The following is a 15,341-nucleotide window of genomic DNA, read 5'->3' as shown; positions in this document are numbered from 1 at the left end:
AACAATTAAGAGTTACAGCACGGCTACAGAGACACAATAAGCACATGCTTGTGAGAAGCATTAAAAAATAAAAATGTGACAGGAAGTGATGGAATGGTTCTGAGTGTCACCAGTTAAAGAAAGGTGAAGTGAGCCACCGGTTCACTTGCTCCATGATTATAACTAAAAAATTTCTTAAAGAAACTTCTACCAGCAACATCTTCAGTCTACTCAGTTGAGGTTGCACTGGACTCCCACTGGGAAAAGGCAAACAACATTCTCCAAGAAATTTTGCAAAAATATTCTAACAGGTAATTACCAAAACTTCACATTTGTTAAATTTACATGTGCTAATCTCAGCAGTGATTTTTTAAGTCAAAACTGTTTGTTTGAAATTTCAGACTAAATTTTCACAATGAAGAAAACCAATTTGGGATCTGTGCTACGCACCATCTACTTCAGCTTTGAAAAAGTAAGTCGTTACTATTGTTTTATATGGCTTCTTTCCAGTTAAGAAGGACATTCCTTACCAGAAAAGCCCATCAGGTCAAGACTGGCAAAGGAGAAAATATCTGAACTTCATTAACAAATAATCAACATTTTTGCTTTCACTTTTGATGTGTTTTTCACTTTTACAACATAACATGAAACTTTAACTCTTGAAAACACCAACCAAAAATAATTAATACAATTTGCTTTGTTTATGCAGGTGGTAATGCTGTTATTGGCAGTCAGAAGTCAGTAAAGCTGGGCTAGTTTGACATTACCAAGGAAAAATGTTCTTTCTTTGGGCATACTTAGTTTCTTCTGATAGGAAAAGTAAGCAATATTATATGACTTCTTTAAAGAAAACGGACTCAGTTTTCACAGGCCAAGATCTGATCTATTTTTTTCTTCTGTATTTATTTTTAAAATGGAATTATAAACTAATAGGTAGAAGTTACAAGAACAGCATAAACGTATAGCCAGCAAAACTAATGCAATACAACTTTCCAAAGTGCTTTGCTACTTTCATAATAAAGACCTAAGAGGAGGCTCAATAACAACTGAGTTAACATTTGTCATTTATTTTATTAAAGGTAACACCAGCTGCATTTGTGTAGTATGGTTACCAAACTGTCAAAAACTTCTAGAAGAATCAGATTGGTAAGATTTAAGTATTTTCAAAGTGTAGCAAGACAGCAGACAACATAATGGTATTTAACATTATCTGCCCCAATTACACAGAGTTTTTCTGACTGCCTGTTCCAGAAGTAGGAAATTACCAGAGTGGCCATGTACACTCATACAGCCAGCTCACATGTCCATCATGTGGCCAGATTATCTGTCGAAATCAAAAACCACACAAAAAGGAATACTTGCATTTTTGTGATGTGATGGGCACGTATCTGGGGCATCTGAGGGCATCGCAGAAGTGCAGCAGGGAGGAGGCTGTGCATGGCCTATATCTGAAGCTCCTCAAGGGAAGAGGATGCAAAGGATTGGCTGAATAAATTGTTCTCGCAGACAAGAGGGAGTTCCCACTTTACAGAGGCACTGTAAGTGCCTCATGTTAAGTCCAGAATTTGGATTTTGCAAATATAGAACATATTAGGACCTCGTTCAAGATAAGGAAAGGCAAAAAGGACAAAAAACTATGCGTGAAGAGACCTCCCAACTTCTGGTTTTAAGAGATCTTCTCAAGCCAGTTCAGAAAAGCTATGTTTTGCAGTCTGTGGTCGAAATACAGCATAGACAACCCAGGATACGTAAAGCCACCCGTCACCCCCCCTTAGTTTGCTGCTGACAACCTAAGGCAAGTTCCCATATGACACTTCTGCCTCTCATTCTCTCCGAAAGAAGTTTTGTGCACTTTTCTCCTTGCCTCCTACTCCTCTTGTTCCTCCACCTTTTCTAACCCCACCACTCCCTTCCCTCCAGCTCTAGATCTCATCTCTGCCTATATGCCTCCCGTTTTATATCCACTACCTTTCCTATTCTGTACCTCATCCCTTTACTTCTGTCTACCTCCTCCTATCTATCCACAGGCCTTCCTCACACGTGGTCTCACTTCTTCCTGCCTTGAGCTTCTCAAACCTAGTCTCTTCCGCTCCTCAAGCGCAAGGAACAGAGGACAGAGGGAAGCTGGAGCGCAAGCTAAGCAAGCCACAACAGCAAGGAGACACACAGGTGAGGCAGGAGATAGAGAAGAGAAAGCATTTGGGCTAGGCAGAATTTGGGGCAAGAGAGGGTTATAAAGGGGAGTAAAAAGATGTGAGCATTTAACAGGGGAAATATCGATACACTATTACCCTACTAGCATACTCTCTGTAGCGAGCTTCTAAGAGCTACTATTGGCCTAACATCCTCCTAGCTGGAGCTATGTTCTGACCCAGCTCTGGGATGCTTGTATGCTTTAATACCGCTAGTGTTCACAGATGCATAACAGAAGTAACTATATTTTACACCGGTAAATGGTTTCCCTGTTTATCAATTTGTCCACATCAAGGTATAGCAAATTACATATCCGATGCTCTATGCACATGTATGTTTAGTGCAGCACAGCAGGAGTCCTCAGATAACAGCCATTTCTACTCTCACGTGAGCTACATGCTGTTAGGATTTTGTTTTCTGTCATGAAAAAGTGATTTTAAACCCTGTGCAGTTTCCTGATATTCTTCACTGCGTGACCTTTTAAACAGTTGTCCTAGCACCACTGCAACAGCTGCAAAGAAGCAAGAAAATGTGCGTGGGAGTTGCTCAAACGGTAGCAGCCTCAAGAGAAATATCTGTGGAAACATGGTACAAAGCAGCATTTGGGGGTGATGCCATCTTTAACAGAAGGAGCTGGCTGCAGAAGAGGACATCGTGTCTAAAGCCCTGACTGAGTGGAAAGGATCAGTCTGGCCCATCAGGAGGTATGGGAAGTGCTGCTAACAATCAAGCTCGTACTACAATGATGAATCATAGCGGCATCAAGTTAATATAACTCATCAGATCCTAATTAAGCCACTCCATGTTGCTAATCACTCTGTGCATCTGAAGTGGTTTTTTTTTGCAGTATGTCTGACTCCAGTGAGGGTGGGCCAATCAATTCTCTAATGAGTCCTCACTCCTACAAACCACGCAAATACTCTGTGGACTTTCACTGCAGCCGCTATATATACACATACAATTAAGCAAAAATGCTAAGTTTGTTTCCGTCTTCCTTCTTCCTTTCTTCTGATGGTGTAGAGGAAAAGCATGTTTATACACACACACGCTAACTGATCAAATACGTTTTTTTTTTTTTTTTTTAAATCAAGCTGATCAAATATCTGCTCTAGAGGGATTTACCTATATTCAGCTATTTAATTGCTTCTTTCATCTCTCTGTGTGAAAAGCAATTCTCCATCTCATCTCTTTCAAGATTTGTTAGTTTAGGAAAATTAATCCCTTTCACAAAATTTGATAGGTTTGGATCAGTATCACTTATGAGACAATGAAATATGTATTGTTCATAGCATTCAGTAGAATATTTTCACAGGATGAAAGAGAAGAGTCTGGAGTAAAAGATATTTTCCTTCAAACGTCTTCTGCATTTGGTTGAAATGCACTAATCACTTGCCTATGCACCAAATAAATATAGCTTTCACTTCAAATAAGTCAGAGCATTGTCTTCCTCCTTTTACCAAAATACGAAGTTCACACCTAGCTTTCATTAAATCCAAAAGAGCCTTCTGCTGCTGCTGTTGTAGTTAACAAGACCTTTGCCGTTAACAAGACCTTTGCCATTAACATGAATGCTACTGAGTAGAACCAGTTTCGCATGAGAAGAGTACTCTTCCTAACCTGAGGATATTTCAGTCAAGATCCAGAAGACTCTTTTCTCATTGGCTCTTCGCAATTCTACCCACATTTTCATATCTGCAATCATAGGCATTTCTCTCCTGTAGAACGTACTAACCCATCAAAACTCTAACGTTTGTAATATACTTTTTATTGTTAAAGTCTGTAAATCCTTTTAGCTCGATCTTCCCAAGTTGCATTAAAGCCTTACAACCTTATACCTACCTTATCCAAGGAATCTTTAGTTGAGGCTCACGCTTGAACTTGACCTGTGAACTATCAAATAGGTCATTCTGAAACATCGGCCCTATCTCTTGCAGTAATGCATCTAAGATAAGTGAAGTCTGTTTCTAACAAACAGGAGCTGACGATGTTTCTTAGCCACAAGATGACAACCCTTAAGACTTTTAAGGCCAATGATTTGTGTATTCTTAGGCACCCGTTAACCAAAAAAAAGGTGCGCTTCTGTGATGGCTTGGGACACTAGAGTGATATGAATAATTCTATTAAAAAGTTGGTATACTGTTGTAGTGGGAAATATTTTCCATGGCGGCACTATCTATACCAACAGTGATACTTATCAGTAATTAGGCCTGTTGCGATTTTTCTAAGTTACTAGCAACATGGTCCAATTTATATTTACTACCACCTGGCCTGAGAGCCTGAACGACAGATAAGGGCCTTGAGGTGCCAAGGGCCGTGGAAACACCTAATAGAAAAAGAATTTTCCCTGATTGTTGGCTTCACGTTACCATTCACGTTTCCACTGGCTTTTGAAATAATCTCACATCTCTCAAAGAAAACCAAAAACATTTCACAAACCCTTCCTAGATGAAAATCTAATATAGGGGGAGAACAAGATCAATTCAGGTCTTTTTCTTCCTGTCCCAGTGACCCTAGGCACGAATTAAAGTAGTCCAAACATCTCCAGAAACCACAGTCAGTGTTCTCACGCTTGCAGCACACACTGACAACTTCAGAGTTTGAAATATAAAAGCTGCTATACAGAAGTCTATCTGTCCATCAGGTGTAGCTTATTTTGTACACAGAATAGTAACTAAGGCATTATTATATTAGTAAGGCACAATTTAATACTCATACGTTCAATATTCATGACTATTTTGTCAGACTGCATTAAAGGATTTAACTTCACAATTCCCTTGTGAAAGAGAAAAGAACTACCGAACGTTTTATTGAGAAGGAATATGAGGCTCTGACAAGTTAAATGATTCAAGATAGAGCAGTGAAATCAAGAGTGTGCTATTCAGGAAAGGAATAGCTATTCGTACAAATAAAAACAGTCACAATTTCAGTAGATGCGTCAATCTCAGTTAAAAAATGAAAGCTAAGTGATCAGTGAAATTTTTTCCTCTACATTGTAATTTAATCACTGGAATAACACTACTACGTAAATTTAATTTTAGTAAAATAAAGTGACTAGAAACGTTTACACAATCCACTTAAGCGTATATCACTTTACAAAAAAGGGTCAATAAATAGATTAAATTTCACTTTCATGAGCGATATGTCAAATTTCTTCCACCTCAATACCAGATGAAACTGGGCTCACTGTACTCCAAAAGTTAATGTAAAAACTCCACTATTGTATTCAACTAGTTTAACGTAAATTATCATACAGTATTTCTTTCTTCATTGCCTTCTCTTGATTATATGGGATCATAATGAAGATTGACACAATGTATTGCTTCTAGAGCTTGCACTGTCGCTAGGAATCTTAACTCACAAAAAGGTCAGTGGACCAGATCCATAAAAGTATTTATGTTTATTTCAGTAGGAGTTAGACGTATAAACAAGCTAACGGATCTTTAGGTATATGTTTACAGTTCCCATGAAATGCAACACTGAAAGCACAAAACATTCATAAACACTCAAAGATCACGTGACAAAGTGTAGACGATTTTAATCATGTAAACAAGGGTCCATTTAATAGCTCACTGAAGTCAGAGGGAAGTTTTCCATTTAATTTCAGTCTTACTGAATCTCTAAAAGATAATTATTAGATTATTTTAAAAATAATTATAATTTATTTTTAAAAGAGACTCATTTATTTTATTGCTAAAATAAAATACACCAAATAACACACTCCACTGTGCTCCACTGCACACTCCTTCCTTTGACCTTTCTTCACCAAGAAACCAATCAAAACAAAGAAAACATCTCTAATTCTACCTACACAAAAGGGTTTTCAAACGCTTTTGAAGAGGCAAAATGGCACATTATGCCTCCTCAAACATGATTGCTCAGTTTCAACAAACACACAGCACTGTCCAGGACTAGGAAATACTGGGGATGCTGTCACTATTTTTATGATGGCAGGTCAGTAAACCGAGTTTGGAAAGCCCCCCCCATTCCCTCAAGGGAAAACAAATACACTGGTAAAAGTATACCTTCAGCCAGAGGAAGGAGGGAGGCAAGAACGGGGACAGGTTCATTCCCCAAAGAGGAAGGATTTCCAGTTGTGTTAAGTGACCCTTGATAAACATAACATATTTTTAAGAACAATGTGAGCTCAGTAAACATAGAAATAATCTTTCAATTCACATACCCCATAGAAACACCAGCTAGACCCAGGTTTGTTGCAGTGCCTCACAGACTCTTCAAATGCTGTGTTTTCATCCTTCAGAAAGATCGCCTATTCTTACCAAAACCGCTCAGGGCTTGAAGCAAGATCTTCCAGAAATACAGCCTTGTGAAGATCACCACTATTTCCTTGAAGAAAATTCACCCTCAATTTCATAAAAATTGGGAAATCACTACAGATCAAGAGGAACCTGGGCCCAGCCAACCAAGACTATTTTTCATGCTGCTTCTGACACCAATAGCTTCCGCGGGTCCACGAAGTCCTTGGGGGAGGTAAGCCTGCATGTAGTATCTTCCCCAGGAATTCTCCAAGGACTCAACATTGACACCACATACATCCTTCCTGGACAATCTTTTCCTCCCAGGCTCCAACTACGTTACCTGTGTCAACTCCAAACAGGTATCTGCAAAAATTCCAGGAAATAGGTTTGACAGGCAAGGACGGGAAAGGTCACAAAAGCAAAGAAACCATTCTAGGTGAGAAAACGAAAAGGTGTAATTTCAAAATCCTGGATCCTTTATATACAGAACTGAGGATCAGCTAATTGTGGCTTATTTAGCACATTGTTTACTAAAAATAAACACTCGTATCCTCTCTTCTCTGAGGTCACCATGCTTCTCTGATAAACTGTGTTGCAACTGAATCAAGCAGTCAGAGCTGCCTTCTTATAACCTGTAATGCTTCTTATAACCCGAGCAGTCGATTTGTTCAAGTGCCTATTCCTGAATATTCAGCTTTTCAATTTCATAAAAGCGTTTCATTAAAAGAAAAAAAAAAAGTGAACATCTGTAAGCAGCACATGAGCCGGCACGCAGTTGATACAACCGAAATTTGGTACAGAGAAGGATTTACGTTTCAAGCTATATGCTGCAATGAACAGCTAAAAAACAAAAACGCACATACTTTTGGACTCAGTATCATAACACAAAATCAGACTTAACTGACAACAGGCAGCTATGTATCAATACCCGTTGGATATACATCATTTAACTGTAAAAATATAAGACTATCTAAAAGCAGAATCTCCTCTCTCAAATTCTGACATGCATCATCTGCAGGATCATACTTCTGATACCTCTCAGGTTTGAGATGTTGACGCTTCACAAATACTTTTTTTTCCCCGTGACAGTTTCTTTATGAGCTAACTCCAACGACAGATGAATAAAGGAGAAGAAATTGTGCAGTTTCTCCATACCTTTGGTACAGAGAATAAATTCAACACAACTGCAAGCATTTATTTCCCCAAGCAAGTGAAATACTGATCTTGCAAGGTCGCACCCAACCACACTAACAGCTTCAAAGAATCAGAGTCACGCTCCTCCCAGGGCATGTGTGCTCCGAAGAGCAGATACCTTCTCCCCAACGTGCCTCCAAACATCTGTGGAAATGTGCACCACAAGACCATTGTGCAACAGTGGAAGGCTTTTTCTGCTTCACAGGACAGGAAGTGGCAGGACTCCTCCTCTACTCACTAACAAAATAAGGAGCATCAGCTTCTCTAAGGGAATCATCCAAAACAAGCTACCCATGAGTTTAAGATAGCCACGAATGACAATACTCATCACATTACAGAAACAATAAACCAGTCATGTTTCTTCCTCCACAAAGGAGCTTCTCAGTATTTTCTTCTACAATGCGTTGCACAACTCAGAATCGACTTCATATGAAACGAAGAAACAAAAGTGCAGACTTAGTTCTACAAGCACAGGCTCAAAATTAGTATTATTTCCTTTGTAACATGAACAGAGTCATTGCCCACACTGTGCAAAACAAAACAACCAAAGTTATAATTTACTTTTTAATTTTAAGATAATTAACAGGACTATTATACAACAGTCTAGACAGAAATTGTTTACTTAAGTCTAAATTGCTTGAAAGCAGACCAGCTCTGCAGCCACCATGGAGTCATTTGGAGAACACATTTTCAGCCTGATAGGTTTTATTCCCCCAATATCTCTTCAGTTGTAGGAAAAGTAATTGCACGGCTTCAAAACATATGCCTTTTAAGCGATAACTTTTCTTCCTGCCTTCCTTCACTTTCCCCCTTTTACTCTGCATAAAGGAGTTATTAATTCCTAAATAAATGGAAAACGTAGCACTTAACACCAAGATCCATGAGAGTATTTAGGCTCCTATCTTCTGTTTAGAGGCCTGTTTAAACAGAAGTTAGAAGACCAAACACTTCTTGTGGATTTAGGCCCAAAAGCCGAAACCTGTAAACAAACATACCTTGTGTCACAGGCGCAGTCCCCAGGGTGACCGCTCACGAACCTAACAAGCCTCAGCCAAGTTCTCCGGCCACAATCGCCGTTTCCAGAAGTAGGCTACGAAAATGTACTGACCTGAACGTAAATTAGGAAATTCTCCCTCTTGCCTTCTGAAAAACCCAGAGTACGACTTCTGGGTTTATGTTTGCCGTTTTTGCAACATCATAGCACACAAGTGAAAAACAAACCACCAACTCGCTGCCCAGTCCATTTTTAAAAACTGAATGTTTTTTCCGGATGCAGTAGTCACCCCGAACACTGACACTACTTGATCCAAACATCAACACGAATGTTTGCCCCACAACTGATTAACAAAAGACTCAACGCTGTTAACACAATCGCGTCCAGGACAGATGCCCACATGGAAGTGCCAGAAGGAAGCAGATCTCCCGTGGCCTCACGCCTCAGTCACGAGGCCAAACTCCGTTAACTCCTCTTCGTTTCAGTAATAAAGTCCCTTCCTTGCGCACGGCCTCAGCTACGCATCTGCTTCAACGAGGCGCTCAAAACAGCGGTCGCGAGGCCTTAAAGCGTTAGTCACCCTCTTTTCAGATCTCTAGACCTTAGAAAGGTAGACGGAAGCCACCGCGCCAGACCAGAGGCCATCGCGCGGTGGGGGCTTCTCGCCTCCGATCGCGTTATGGTGACACCGCGTGACACCGACACCGCTGGCACCCCACCACGCGACACCGACACCCCACCACGCCGCCCCGGCGGCCCCCGGCCCTCCTCACCCTTCTTGTCCATGAGCCACATGAAGAAGAAGCAGGGCACGAAGCCGATGGGCCCCCAGAAGACGAGCAGGGCGATGTCCCAGCCGCTGAAGCCGAAGGCCAGCCGGGCCGAGTTCTGGATGGGCCCCCAGCTGTTCCACACCAGGCCCTGCGCGAAGCCCAGCACCGAGAAGAGCAGCAGCACCAGCCACCGCCGCCCGTAGACGCGGCCCGCCGCCGGCGCCAGCCGCCGCACCGGCACCGCCACCGGCACCGCCACCGCCGCCGGGGCCCCCCGCGCCGCCGCCGCCGCCGCCCGTCGCGGCTGCTGCGGCCGCCGCTGCGGCGGGGCCGGCGGCAGCAGGGGCTGCCGCTCCTCGGCGCTGCTCCAGCCTAAGCCCATCTGCGGGGCGGCGGGGCGCGCCGCGGCGGAAGGGACGGCCGCGCTTGACGCCCCGAGCGCGGCGGCGCTGCCCCGGCGCTGCCCCGGCCCGGCCCGGCCCGGCACAGCCGCATGCGCGGTCGGGCAGAGCCGGCGGCCGCCTCCTTCCTCCGCCGGCGAAGGGGAGGAGGGACGCGGCGCCGGGGAGGAAGGAGCCGCGCTCCGCCGCCCGCTGCCGGCGGGGAAGGCGGCTGTGGCGGGATCCGCTTCTTTCCTTCCCTCCCTCCCTCCCTCCCTCCGCGGGGGCGGCGCCGAGGCGAGCCGGCCGGAGCCGCCGCCGCGCACCACCACCACCACCACCACCAGCATGGCCGGCGCGGCGGCCCGCCATGCGCCCGCGCCGGGTAGGTGCCCCTCGGCCGTCCGCGGGGTGGCGGGCCCGGCCCGGCCCGGCCTCCGCGGGGGCTGCCGCGGCGCGGGCCCCGCAGGGCCCCGGCGGGCCTGGCTGGCTCGCCGCGGCGTTGGAGGGATGGCGGAGGGGGAAAAACCAGAGCGGGGGCAGCAAGGGGGCTGTGCGGCGCAGGGCCGGTTAGCCGGGCGCGTCTGCTGCCGTGGGGCAGCAGGTTGGCCCTGCAGCCAACTTTGATGCCTTTTTTTTTTTTAAATGATATTTTTATGCGGTGAAATACTGCCACAAAACTTCCCCCTGATAGAGGTATATAGATAGATAGAGATAGATTAATGTTTTGCATATAGAGATATTTTATTTTTATATATTTATATATATATATTTATGAATATATAATGTTTATAAATTTATTTTATTATATATTTTAAATATATAATATATATTTATATTCATATATTTATATATATTTATATATAAACACTATATATAAAATATAATAAGATAAATAATATAATAATATATTTATAGAATATATTTTATATATATATTTTTTTGCTTATTAAGATTAGGTGCGAGCTCGTTTTCCAGTAGTGCCTCCAAACACCTACAAACGGCCCGGGGTGGCTGCGGTGCGCCCCAGCGCTGTCTCTTCACCTCGCAGCTGCCAGACGTGTTTTCGTGATGGGGCAGGTTACAAATCAGTTAGGATCCGAACTGGAACCTTCCCCCCCCCCCCCCCCCCCCAAAAAAAAAAAAAAAAAGTAGGATTCAGTTACAGTCTGTGCTCAAATCGATTTTGAAAAGAATTCAGACGGGTATACCGTCACGTGGGCTGCGCTCGGCTCGTTAGGAAACGTTTTTTAAATAGGTGGAAGTATGTATTCGTTTCGTTATGTTGCGTGAGTATCTGTATATCCACCATCTGCACTTGTCATAAAATTAATAGCTCGTGTGCTCCATCTTCCCTGAAAAAAATTACTTGACTTGGGTTTGGCTTGCGCTGGAGTTCTGTCACGGAGGCTGGAAACGAGTTTGGCGAAGGGCCCTGTGCTTGGCTGGGAGGCGCTGAACAGCGCCGTCCCCCAGGGCTGGTTGCAGGTCCGGTGTTGGTGCTGTAACTCTGGGTTGATACCTTCGGCAGCACGTGAATGCAGTTCGCCCGTGCAGTTCACCGAACCCACAGTTTTGCAGCCAAAACCACACGCTCCGGTTAAATTCCCCCAGAAAAGACATACTGGCGTTGCCAGCCTACACGGCTCTGCAAGGGTGAGGTGCGAATTAGGAGTTGCAAGCTCCGGAGGTGGAAAACGGAAATTTATGTTAAGTGAAATAATCAGAAATGTGATCAAAAAGCAAATGAAGATTTCTTCAGCTCCTCAGGGAAATGAAGTACAATTCTTGTACAATTAAATAACATACAGACGTTCAGATAGCGACATACAGATAGCAACAAACTAAACTATGAGCTTGCACTTGTGACAAAAATAAAATAAAAGAAAAATATTGGATCAGATTCAGGCTTGATCGTGAGTGACGTGTATTCCAGTAGTGCTTTGGGGCTCCAAGTAAGATTAGTTCCCCGTTTTGCTAGGTCTTTCTTATACATTAGCGCCTCAGTGTAGTTTACTCCACGCCAAAATGTTTTTTCAATTTCACATGGCTATGTAACTGCTATAATTTAGTTGATTCAGTGGCATTGTATGAAAGACGAAGTGCTGTCATTTGCAAAAGTAAACAAAGTGGAAAAATATTTTTTTCTGAGCCTCTTTCAATTAACTGTAGCAATTCTAGGTGTTTCTTGATTATTCCGGTAGCACAAAAACAATACAGAAATTATGCAAGGGTATTTTTCCGTTACTTAATAGGTAACTACACAACTTACCTCTATTACCTGCATATTAAAATTAAAACTTTAATGTGAGCAGAACAACTCTTCGATAACTTCTCCAAACTACCTCTTCATCTGACAGTTTTAAAGATATTTTGACTCTCCTGTAGGTCAGCAAGAAAGGATTTTATGAAAAACAACAACCAAAGAAATAAAGTGTTAAAATACACGAGTAAATCTAGGTTTATTTACTATGGAGTTAATCATCGTTTAAATAATTTATTTTAATTGCTTCGCTTTAAATCACTCCAGCTTTTTTCGTAGCTTCACAACCCATATGCAGATCTTTCAGTCGTGGCCTGACCTTTTCTATTCCAGCTATTTAATTAACACAGTGTAATATTCTGTGTGAATTATTCTTGTTTGCAGGATGTGGTACCATTTAAATTTGTTAATGTAAAGGAGCAGTGCATTGTTGATAAACTGTTGGAAACCAAATTAGCTTTATCTTGCAGCTAGCTGATTGCATTATTTCACTCATGGGAATAATACTTCTCTAAATATGCTAATTTCACTCTTTTCTCCGTGCGGTGACATTTTTACTGTTCTCGTTACTGACATTTGTAATATTTGGGGTGGGGAAATCTTTTCTTGCTTTAACCTCATTATAATGTAGCTAAAGAGATTTGAATATTATCAGATGAAGTTAACTTTTCCAATTGCTTGAATATATATTATGTTGACTCCTGGCCCAGAACCTTAATGCCTGCAACAGGACTTGCGTGGACTTAAGGCACCTAGATCCAAAATTGTGATATGAAAGCCCTTCCATCTGTCAGTCACATGAAATCTCTGTATTCCTGCATATCTGCATTTGTCCAACTCAGGACCCTCTGGAATTCATACAAGGAGAAGTGATGGCCTTAAGCTGTGATAGATTAACGCTGATGGATAAAAATTATATGGCTGAAGCTGTTATTGCTGCCAAGTGCTCCTCCTATCCCTGAGGCAGGCCTGGCTGATCCATTTATGAGTTGCTGCCTAGACTGTGCTGTTTTAAGCCTTGCTTATTGAGACAAACTGAAAGTTTTGACAGGTTTGTTATAACTCAGAGGCTTCTGGAGAGCCTAGCTTGGCTAAAACACACCAATACACACCATAACACACCATAGTTGGTGTGTTAGTTGGTGTGTTTTAGCACACCATGGTGTGCTAAAACACACCATAGTTGAATTGAGAATATAAGAAAGAACTCCTCTCCTCCCCGTGGTAGAACTCCCAGTTCCTAGTGTATTAAGAAGTGCCATTTGCTAACTACAGTCATCTCTTTTCTTAACAGATTATGCTCTTTAGGTGACTTTCTTCAGAGAAATGAGAGAAATCTGGGCATCTGTGTTTTTCTGATGCCTCTCTCCAAACAACTCCTCATATCATGGGTACAGTCTCTCTCATGGGTGCTCTCTGGCTTCCACTCTTATCTTCCAGTTGAACAAGTGGGAGTTGATTGCTTACCCTACAGAGGCTGGAAGCATTTTGGCACAAAAATTGGCAAGACCCCAAATTCATTCAAAAGTTCAGAAGTGGCATTTGGACAAATTTGAATATTCCCTCCAGCCTCCAAAAGAAGCCTGTTTTCCAGTGTTTTCTCTCGACTTCTAGGACTTTAGCTTGAGTTGGAACAATATAATTTCAGAGTTCCCATAAGCAGCAGGAGTGTTGCAGGGAGATGCGGTGCTTCCGCTTCAGAATCACACAGAATCACAGAATGGTTTAGGTTGGAAGGGACCTCTGGAGATCATCTAGTCCAACCTCCCTGCTCAAGCGAAGTCCTCTAGAGCATATTTCCCAGGATCGCATCCAGGCGGGTTTTGAATATCTCCAGGGAAGGAGACTCCACCACCTCTCTGGGCAACCTGTGCCAGTGCTCTGTCACCCTCACAGTGAAGAAGTTTTTTCTCAGGTTCAGATGGAACTTCCCGTGGTTCAGTTTCTGCCTGTTGCCTCTTGTCCTGTCACTTGGCACCACAGAGAAGAGATTGGCCCCATCCTCTCGACACCCCCCCTCCTTCAGATACTTGTAAACAGTTATGAGATCGCCTCTCAGTCTTCTCTTCTGCAGGCTGAACAGGCCCAGCTCTCGCAGCCTTTCTTCAGAGGAGAGATGCTCCAGTCCCCTCATCATCTTTGTAGCCCTCCGCTGGACTCTCCAGTAGTGCCATGTCTCTCTTGTACTGGGGAGCCCAGAAGTGGACACAGTACTCCAGGTGAGGCCTCCCCAGGGCTGAGTAGAGGGGCAGGATCACCTCCCTCCACCTGCTGGCAACACTCTGCCTAATGCACCCCAGGAGACCATTGGCCTCCACAGGGGCACATTGCTGGCTCATGGTCAACTTGTTGTCCCCCAGGACACCCAGGTCCTTCGCTGCAGAGCTGCTTTCCAGCAGGTCAACCCCCAGCCTGTATGCATGGGGTTATTCCTCCCTAGGTGCAGGACCCTGCCTTTGCCTTTGTTGAGCTTCAGGAGGTTCCTCTCCACCCACCTCTCCAGCCTGTCCAGGTCCCTCGGAATGGCAGCACAGCCTTCTGGTGTGTCAGCCACTCCTCCCAGTTTAGTCTCATCAGCAAACATGCTGAGGGTGCACTCTGTGCCTTCCTCCAGGTCATCGATGAATACGTTGAACAAGACTGGACCCAGGACTGACCCCTGGGGGACACCGCTAGCTCCAGGCCTCCAACTAGACTCTGCACCACTGACCACAACCCTCTGAGCCAGTTCTCAATCCACCTCACTGCCCACTCATCTAACCCACACTTCCTGAGTTTACCTATGAGGATGAAGACTTCTTGGTTCTCTTTATACCCTCTGCACTCAACGTTTTCACCTTTGAAGGTGAGCCTGTGAGATGTGAGCCTATGAGAGAAACCCATTTTTCCCTCCTCTAGCTTTGATATCTCCTTCCTTTTAGTTATTTAGGAACAGGTTGTCCAGGATCTGCTTTGTTTTGGGCTTGTCTTGTTTGGGGCATCTTCCAATCTGTGTCTCCTGTCCCTTTCAGCACCTTTCTCACCTTTCTCTTTTATTGAGAGGTAGATAGACCTCTAGCTCTAAAGTCATTTAGAGTGATTCCCTTGTACTGCAGGAAGAAAAAGGTATTACAGTACTTGCTTGCGTTGAAAAATCCTCCTGTCAAAAGGAAAGGAAAATAGAAGCAGTAATGCTCTGTTAATGTAATGATCTAGGCATTAGGGAGTTTGTATATGGAAAATTGTATTGGTCTGGCTAGTCACGCTTGTCTGTCATACAGTAGGTATGCTGCGCGCTCACAAAACAGAGTCTACTAAAGACCTAATTGT

At 43.5% G+C, this 15,341-nt stretch overlaps 2 protein-coding genes and 1 long non-coding RNA gene across 12 annotated transcripts in view; 2 read left to right on the top strand and 1 right to left on the bottom strand.

Moving 5' to 3' along the window:
- SLC49A4 (solute carrier family 49 member 4) overlaps positions 1-9,842 on the bottom strand; it is a 73,203-nt gene extending 63,361 nt beyond the window's left edge. For both annotated transcript variants that reach the window (XR_011141958.1, XM_068949060.1), the window contains exon 1: positions 9,390-9,842. Coding sequence is in view for 1 of the 2 variants with exons in the window: in XM_068949060.1 (XP_068805161.1) it covers positions 9,390-9,771 (382 nt within the window). In the remaining variant the exon portion in view is untranslated. The remainder of the gene's footprint in view (positions 1-9,389) is intronic.
- Positions 2-6,787, top strand: LOC138067665 (uncharacterized). 2 transcript variants are annotated; one of them, XR_011141960.1, is made up of 5 exons: positions 2-290; positions 381-451; positions 2,007-2,148; positions 2,661-2,876; positions 6,431-6,787. It is a non-coding gene; the product is annotated as an uncharacterized lncRNA (long non-coding RNA). The 2 variants fall into 2 exon arrangements; XR_011141959.1 differs by lacking the exon at positions 6,431-6,787 and having other exon boundaries at positions 5-290; positions 2,661-5,140.
- Positions 9,843-9,880: 38 nt separating the features above from the next.
- HSPBAP1 (HSPB1 associated protein 1) overlaps positions 9,881-15,341 on the top strand; it is a 42,594-nt gene continuing 37,133 nt past the window's right edge. For 2 of the 8 annotated variants that reach the window (XM_068949050.1, XM_068949046.1), the window contains exons 1-3: positions 9,926-10,154; positions 14,107-14,251; positions 14,647-14,877. Coding sequence is in view for 2 of the 8 variants with exons in the window: in XM_068949043.1 (XP_068805144.1) it covers positions 10,118-10,154 (37 nt within the window). In the remaining 6 variants the exon portion in view is untranslated. Of the gene's footprint in view, positions 10,155-13,326; positions 14,252-14,646; positions 14,878-15,341 lie in introns of all 8 variants that reach the window. The other 6 variants (XM_068949049.1, XM_068949047.1, XM_068949045.1 and 3 more) reach the window with 6 other exon arrangements.

The sequence above is a fragment of the Struthio camelus genome, chromosome 6, assembly GCF_040807025.1.
Source record: "Struthio camelus isolate bStrCam1 chromosome 6, bStrCam1.hap1, whole genome shotgun sequence".
Classification (NCBI taxonomy): domain Eukaryota; kingdom Metazoa; phylum Chordata; class Aves; order Struthioniformes; family Struthionidae; genus Struthio; species Struthio camelus.
The sequence above is the reverse complement of the archived record's forward strand: the minus strand, read 5'-3'. Positions and strand labels throughout refer to the sequence as shown.